At 33.5% G+C, this 9,106-nt stretch overlaps 1 protein-coding gene across 4 annotated transcripts in view; it reads left to right on the forward strand.

Moving 5' to 3' along the window:
• The window catches only part of LOC106458744, an 80,348-nt gene that overhangs the window by 57,127 nt on the left and 14,115 nt on the right, over positions 1 to 9,106 (forward strand). For all 4 annotated transcript variants that reach the window (XM_022385049.1, XM_022385051.1, XM_013918283.2 and 1 more), the window contains 2 exons: positions 2,406 to 2,570; positions 6,469 to 6,582. In XM_022385049.1, coding sequence (XP_022240757.1) covers positions 2,406 to 2,570; positions 6,469 to 6,582 — 279 coding nt within the window. The remainder of the gene's footprint in view (positions 1 to 2,405; positions 2,571 to 6,468; positions 6,583 to 9,106) is intronic.

Raw genomic sequence — 9,106 nt, forward strand, 5'->3', positions numbered from 1 at the left:
CCGCCCCCCCCCCCCCCCCCATCCAGCTCCAGGCTATGGAATGGGCAGTCTGGGGTTGTGGGCTTCCATCAAATCTCTCTCATTTTTTTGGAGGAGGATACATGCTATTCTTGCAGTGGTCTCATCGCAATAAATGGATCTGGAACTTTAATACACTGAATTTTCAAGTCTCTTTCTTCAGGAGCAAAATCTTACTTCATGAGTGGTGGTTGGTTTGGATCAATTCTATCATTAGTATGTATGTGTGTGTATAATTATATATATATATATATATGTGGGTGTGGGTGTATATGTGTATGTATGTATGTATGTGTGTGTGTGGGTGGGTGGGTGTATATATGCATGTCTGTCTGTGTGTAGGTGTATATATGCATGTCTGTCTGTGTGTATGTATATATGCATGTCTGTCTGTCTGTGTATATATATCTATGTGGATGTATAAATGTTCACTGCCCCTCTGTCCACTTTCTCCTGAATAAATGAATTCTCCATTGTGCAGTTTTCCGATAGCTTTGTTTTAATTTTGGGCCTTCTTTGTTTGCTTTTACCACTTATTGCTACACAATTACAAGCTTTGGAGTCTCCACTGCCTTTTCATCTGACTTGGGTGGTAGATGCAATTGGTCCTGCTTGGATGGGATTGCACATCTATGACTTTCCCTCACTTCCTCTGTTACTCAGAGTTTTGGCTATATTTTGATCCCCTACTGGCAAGATGTTGCTAGCCTAGATTGGCTGGCTTAGCCATGATTTCCTCTTCTACAGTTTCTTCATGCGAGTCCACCTCTGCCTCTTACTCTTTGTTTATCTTTATTGAGGCATCCTCAACCCAACATTCTACACCAAGACTCTTCTCAGCTCATTGGGGTTTAACATCTACAGTTGTCTGGGGAGTGCCTCATAAGGAGTTTGTACCCACTTTACCAACGTGTTCATGATATCTTGTTTTGACCTGTTTTTTACTTGGGTTTAGCTCAAGCTCCCGTCATTTAGGTCGGACAACTTTTGCATCCCCTTTTAGTTATCCTAAACATCTGACAGTTTTAGACTCCCCAGTGCTATCTGTCCTTCTTCCCAAATGGCCATTTCCATTACTTAATCAAAATATTAAGGTGGTACTACATGCCTTGTCTCAACAACCTTTTGAGCCTTTTCCCCTTAATGGGTATTTTGTTGTTGCTGACATGCTGATATCATCAGCTGAAGTTGTTGACATGCTTGTAGGACTCTTTATCTCTCCCTTTAGGTCCTTTCTTTCTAAATCTCTGGCCACCAGGGAAGGGGATACATCCTCTCCACAATTCTTTTGCCACCTATTTCTCACCTCTACAATCCATCATACGCTGATCATTTGTTTTCTCCTGTCAGACCCAGATGTGTTATGTGGCTCACTCTAACTTCTTTCATGGGGATAATTCTCATCATTGTATTCTTTAGGATACTTTGGTTTCCAAAGATTTATCCTCACTTCCTTGGAGGTGGTCTTGCAAATATCCAGGTTGCATATTATGGATTTTACAGGCAAGTATTATTCTGAGAATTACATCTCAGCATATTTATGTCTTTCACTGCCCATTTCTTTGATTCACTAGAGTACATTTTATGGGCCTGTATGTGGACTTCTCCTAATGCTTTTTTCTCGCATTCTTCTATGTTACAATATATTTAACCTTTTTTGATCTTCAACTTCCTAATGCTGAGGATGAGTTATGGAACCTCGTCTGTCTGATTGAGGTTGTGTATGTACATAGTAATTCGGTTTATATTTTACTGTGGATGGCACCTCTCAGAACAAATTGCACTTGCACACACCCTTTTTCCACCCATATTGGATTCATTTCCTACTTCAAAGGCAAAGAGCATGCCTGTTCCAGAAGTAGTGTGTTTTGTTTTCATCTCAGATCACACCCGTTCATTCTAGAAAGACCGTATTGGAAGTTAACATTTTCTTACACTGAAAATGTATTTCTGATAGGTACCTACTTCTTACACACTTCCTACCCTTCCTCCCCACTGCTGGTGTTCTTCTTTTAGAGCCTGTCAATTTTTGAAAGTGAGGAGCTAGATGCACCAATATAGGTGGCACAGTACTATTGGTGGAGAGTAGTCACATGATATTTACATGTTCAAAAATGGTGCAGAATTGATGAGGTTTATAGACTGGTGTGCTGAGTGTGAAAATTTTTTAGAAATGCTTAGAGGGCAGAAAGAAGATTGAGATATCTTTGTTGATATGAAGTAAGTGCCTATCAGAAACATATTTTCAGTGTGAGAAAATGTTAACTTTTCAAATTGTAGGGCATGATGTAACAGTAAAACAAAATATTTAAAATTCAATTGTTTATATAACATAATTTTGTAAAACATCTTTATATTCCTTAATTGCTGATTTTTTGTTGTCCTAGGATATTTGTTATTTATTCTTCCAAAGCAGTGGAAATTTGTATGAAGAAGTTGCCTCAAGTCACACCTCTGGATGTACTGTACCTAACCAAAAGTACAGGGAGATATCCTGATTTGTTTTTAGTATTTATGGAACAACTTGTTGATAGTTTATCACCCCAACATTGGTGAGCATTTCATGAACTTTATCAAATCTGAATTAATAAAAATACTGTGTACTTATTACAAATGGAACTTTATTTTACCACTACAAGAACATTTATTATCTTAGACTATTAAATTATTATTTGAGTTTCACTTAGGTAAAGTTACAAAGAATCATACTATTTCGTGAATTACTTGTTCTTAATAGCTCTAAAAACTGACTTTGAAGGTTTTATATATGATGAATTGTATCCAACTGAAAGAGGAACAAAGAACTATGTAACTAGCTCTATGTTTCTTCTTTAAGATTAAGTAATGAATATCGGAAAACATGAAGAGCCCACACTGTAACTGAGGAAAATTGATATGAACTTCTAACCTTTACAAATTACTTTTCAGTAGACTTCTAAGAAACTAATAAAAACTGAAAGGTAAACAAGTGTAAGCTTACAGTTGTATTAATGTTGAAGTACACAATATTATGTACTTTACAGTCATTACTCTGCTTTTTTTGTGTCACAGAAAAACTAACCAAAGAAGCTTAATGATGAAAAATTTGGTTATGTATTTTGTGACAGAATTATCTGTTTTATTATAGGAGATAAAGTTGCATTATCTGAAGATATAATAAATTGTATAATTATCAATGTGGCTGAAACAGAATGATGGTAAAAAAATTAGTAATTTAAGTAACTGTTTTTTTAGGTGCCTTTGAAACAATTTATTTGATGGTGTATATCTTATTTACCATGCAATACAAGATTTTCAACATTTTTACAGTCATTTGGTTCCCCTCGTTACTTTAAAGCTTTGTAGCTCATCTTTGTTGAGCTTTGTCACATTCAGAAATGAAGGACCCATAGCAAACACTTGGCTTTTATTTATTATTATTATTTTCTAATGTGATTTACAAATTTTGTTTGAGGTTATGTGTTTGTAACTTTATTGGGTTATATGTAAGATAAAATATAATTTTACATTGTCATGCTAAAAAGGTCCTAAACAGCATGCACGAGATCATGATTGTTGATATTATGTCTTGTTTTTATGTACATCTCAATGAGACAAGTTAAAAGTGTGTGTGTGTGTGTGGTTGATGTTGTTGTGTTTTTTTGTTTTGTTCTTTAAGAAATGTAAAATGTGTAAGGATTATTAAGTATTTCAACTATTTCAGGAAACGTAATTTCAAATACTGCACAATGATTTCAGCTAAACATACATAACCACTCCATTGAATAACTGTACACCTGATTTTTTTCTCTTTCCTTCTCCAATATCTTGTTATCTTGAGTTGTCAGTTGTTATAGCTGTCTTACAGTTCACAACTTTTCCACCCTCTTCTGTAGAGCAAGGCCTCTTCTAGTAAGTATCAGCTACATAAGTCACTTTTGTTACCATTGATCACACTATCAATCCATGTTTGCTTTTACTTTATGATGGTCTTTGTTTGTCCTTGTTCCTCTCATAAGTTTTGCTGTACTGTCATACTGTGACAGTTTTTCATAGGCCTGAACCTGTTTCTCTGTTTGTGAATTTGATAAAAGTCATTTTGCAGAACTTTGAGCTTTTATCTTTACTTCTCTGTTACCCCCAACATCTATACAACTGAGTATGCTTTCTGATATTTGTGAAGAATTCTAGGTGAGTGCAACTAATTTTCAGTTGTATTCTTTTCTTGGTTACATTTTGAGTGGTCCAAATTCTGTTATATAGGATCTTCAATCAAAAATTCCTCTCTTGTCTCTTCTATAGATGTTATTTCTAGTGTTGAATTTCAGTTGAGTAATTTTATTTTCTTCTAAAATATTTGTCCATAATTGTTATAAGTTGTAATTATGAACTCTTCTTTCTAGAATCCCTTCTCAACTAGTAAGGTTAATAGATATGTTATTGCTTTTATGTGGTGTAGTTTCACACTCATTCGTAATACAGGTGCAAAAGTCCTTTTCAACAAAGTTCCAAGTGGTTCTCCTAAAGTAGGTCAAATAATTAATGATCATTTATTGGTGGAAGGGCACGGTTGGAGATCTGAAAGTAGGTACAGAATTTCTTCTAAAAACTCAAATCTTTCAATCTGAAACTAAATACTCCATAAATTCACAAATATCACTTAATACTCTTCCCCTGGAAAAAGGGATGCAGTCCAGAAACAGTGACGGGAGAAGATTAAGCTTGAACAGAAGAAGAGGGGAATAAGCCTTTCTATGAGACCAAGAACAACAGTTTCTTGATTATCTCCAGAATGCTGTAAAAAATAGGAAGGATCTGAAGCTTTCAGGTCCCTCTAAACTCCATTCCAGAGAAAGGATAAAATCCCTTTGCTTTATTATATGAGACAAATAAAAAAGATAAATATCAAATGTATAAGGAATTCCCACCTCCCAAAGAAGAGATAGAAACAAAAAATCTGCAAATGTAATCAATATCTCCAATTCATCTATAGTTAGATATATGAAAGGAATCTGTGTGTAAATGAAGCAAACTCAAATTCAGAAGTTTCAATAATAGAGGCATCATATTATGTCTGCCACCTTTGATTGATTCAGGCATTTTTATACATACAAAAATGGTTGGTAATGCTCTTTACACACTCTTCTTACTAGAAGCCCACTCCAAAATATTCAATCAATCAAAAAGATTGCTCCTACTCTTAATATAGTTTTGATGTTTCCTCACATAAGGAGTTCAGTTTAAATTATTTTATCTTTTATGCTACTATTCATAAGGTATTCATCATTCAAAACAGAGTTCTTTATGCACTTTCTGTAAAATATTATCGTTTTCCTCCACAAAATTTTGGCTCACCAATTTGGATGAATAATCACATGGGAAGAAAAATGTGTAATGTAATAATTTGCAGTAAAGCATCTACCAATCTTCAGCATACTTTGAGTTCATTATCATGTTGATTGGTTGCTAATCTTCCTACTGGCTTCTTAGTCACCTAAAGACTTATGAATCCTGTACTTTCCACTTAATTCCTCCTGCATAACCTTGGGGACTTTTCTCCCTAAAATCAGCTTCTTAGCAGAATATCTATTCTGGGTCTTCCATATCCACAATCCCAATAGCTTTATCCTGTCCTACATCTCTTTTGTCCAATCTTGTCAAAGGAGGTTTATCTATCATAAGGAAATTTTGAGTTCTTTCTATTGGTCTCTTCTTTCTGAATCTAATCATGTGCTCTGTTGACTCAAGAGTTTTTTCATCCTCCTGGCTAATAATGAGAGCTACATGGTTTTGTACACTTTTTCAATCCATGGGGAATATGACCAAAAATATTGCTAACAGTGAGGGTACCTAACTTATGAGTAGGTGCATTCTAATAATAGTATTTTGTTTTATAACTTTCATATTCCTAGATAGAACAGTATAATATGTTAAAAGTATTAATTAATGGGTTAATTTTTAATTCTAATCTATGTAGGTAGCTTGCTTTGATAAGAAATTAATAATATACACACGAGAGATCAGAACTAGAAAGTAATATAAGCTAATGATATTAATTTTTATAATAAATTGACTTGAATATGGTGCTAGAAATCAGTACATAAGAAAAACAAACCTGAATGATAAGAATTTACTGATTTGTCAGTTAGGTTTTGGTCAACTATAAATTCAAAATAGTATTCATAAGTGTAAAAAATTCATAACAAAAAATAATAAAATTAGTTTAACCATTATAACTGATAATATTAAATAAAATGGAGCATGTTATTACCACATTCTGAATTTTCCTTAATTAAGTAATAACTGAAGTTTTGTTAATTTTGTCATATTGCTTTGAGATCAAAATTAAATTCTGGGTTGTATTTCATGTAAAGTTCATTTAAAAGTTTTTACCTAACACCCTTTCCAGTATAATTTTACTGTTACCTTTTCAAAATCATTATATATGTTTTGCTTTCCCCCTTGTGCCAGGAATTCATCTATCAAGAAATACTTCTCAAACAAACAGATATGTTGGGAATGGATCAACCATTTTTTGGGACAGAAGAAATCCAAAGAGTTGAAATGTAGCTGTGGTTCTCCAAGGTACTTATTGTTTCTAATTTTTCAAAATAAAAAAAATTACAAAATGTTTCTTTTGTTAATCCTTAAATAGTGTATTTGTTTTATTATTGCTTTGTGGTTTGATCTTCCAATTGAATCTATGTTTATTGCAATTTTAACCTTAAAAGTTGTGAAAGCGTAACTCTTGAATAATACCACATCTTTAATACTATTTATCTGTTACCTTTTTTATGATTATAGAGGTTTTTATATATGTGAAATTGGAAAAATTTAGAAGCCATCATTAAGTAACACTTGGCTGATGCATTTACTAATAAAACTGACATGTCAGTACTCATTTTAATAGTCAGAACTAAAAGTGTTTTCTTTCTTTTGCATAGACAAAATTCAGTAAGCACACTTTTCAATGTCTGTCATAAAGTTCTTAAGAGTCTTAGGTCTAAACATTTTTGTTTTTTACCTCTCACATAGTGTACTTAATGTATGTAAATTTCCCAGACTTTCTTGTTTGAGTGGCATATTAGTTTCCAAAAGTTTACTACTAATATTTTCTCAACATTACATTTGATGATGGCTGACAGTTATAAAGATTAGTGTTTTTTTCATACTAACTGTATAGCTTATTTGTTGTACTAATGTTTTATTAATCTAGTTTTTTCTTTTGTTTCATTTAAATTTGTTTGATTTGGTATTGATTTATTGTTTATTGGATTTAATTAGGATTGAATTTTACTGCTTTTTTAGAAATATTTTGTTTCAGTTTTAATTATATATGTTTCACCTGTCATTTTAATGCTGGTAATATTGAGTGTTTTGTTTTAAATCAGACAGTTTGTAGAGTAATAAAATTTATCTTATGTCCATAAATTATGTGAAATAGATCTTAAAAGACATATATATATGTATGTAAATATAATTGGAATATATCATAGAAAATGAAAACAAAAAGGAAAATAGAAACAATGCAGCTACAAAATAGACATATACCATCTGGGCACACACCATAAGCTGGGTAGTTATGCAATGTGCCCTGGTTTTTGAGGAACTGGTGGAAGTAAGACCCAAATTGCATTGGAGGTACACCATCTATCCAGTTTAACCTCAGTTTCGCAGGCCTCACATTCTTAATAATAATAAAATTAAAATAGATAAATAAAAAGAGCAGATGCGGGTGCTTTAGCCCATAACGTCAAACATCTTTACCACCTTTTGCTGTCTGCAGTCAGATGTGGGAAGGTGGCTGCTCAAAAAAAAATAAAGAAATAAATTTAAGAAGAAAGAAAATTGGAATACATACATCAGTGGGGGAGACAGTAAAAACTGTCCTTGTAGTTAGCATTCCAGCCCCCATAATGATATTTGGACATAAATACCAAGATGTTAAGGTATTACTATACAAGCTCAACCTAAATTGTTAGTATAGCTCCCATCCATGCTACTGTCAAGATCTTCAAAGGTTCTATAAGAATTACAATGTGCCCTGGTTTGTGCATACTACCCACCTTATAGTGTGTGCCCAGATGGTAACATTTCTAAGTAACAGATATTCTTAAAGCAGCTGGGCAGAAATGGATCCAAAACATCCCACCTACATTTCATTGAACTGCTAAGATGAAACTCATAAGGCAAGAGAGAAAATGCACGATACTTAATAAGGACTAGTCTGAGAAGTTGTTCTGATTGAACACATTTTATTTCCTGTAAGTCAGCTATATCAGATCAAAGTGAACAAATACAAACAAATGATCTTGGAAATGTAGATGGATATTGACTTACTAACACAACTATCTGTCATCATTTAATTAGTTTATTCATTTTAAGTGTATGGGAATGAAAATCTTGTTTATTTCTGAGCATTCCTCATAGAAATGTCTTTCAAGTTTCATTCAAACTTGCCTCTGATTTCTGACTAATAATTTAGAAGTTTTACTTACAACTGTAGTATATTAAGAAAGAGGTGGCTCAACACATCCATTAGAACAAAAATATTTTGTTCTAATTTTGCATTGAATGTAACATGGTCCCTTTCTTCGTCTGTCCCTATTCTCTCCTTCTACCCTTACTAGATGGGTCCATTGACCCATTCTCTTCGTATGTTTGTATCAGGAAGTGGATGCTCACAGACTATTTCATATTTCTTTGCATTTGACTCATCTCCTTTTTCATTCTCTTACATCTCTTCATCACCAGCCCTATGACGAGTTCCTCCAGGTGGGCATGTACATATACTCCCCCATATTCATCTCCTCCTCTACACCTTCTGGATGTTTTAACTCCTGATGGTTTTTGGCTTCCCCAGGTCACCATTCTTCAATCTCCCCACCATCATTGAGAAGAATAAAAACTGTTACTCTTTCAGACCTCCTCTATCATTTCATAGAATCCCACCAGGTGGATGGTGTTTCTTCCCTGGGTATACTTACCCAAAATCTGCTTTGATTCAGGATGATGGAAAGTGCTCATACTATCTATCTTGGCTCTACCTTTGCACACTGCAAGATGGTAGATGGATCCATGTGGTATATATATATATATATATATATAT

This window comes from Limulus polyphemus, unplaced genomic scaffold, assembly GCF_000517525.1.
Source record: "Limulus polyphemus unplaced genomic scaffold, Limulus_polyphemus-2.1.2 Scaffold507, whole genome shotgun sequence".
NCBI lineage: Eukaryota > Metazoa > Arthropoda > Merostomata > Xiphosura > Limulidae > Limulus > Limulus polyphemus.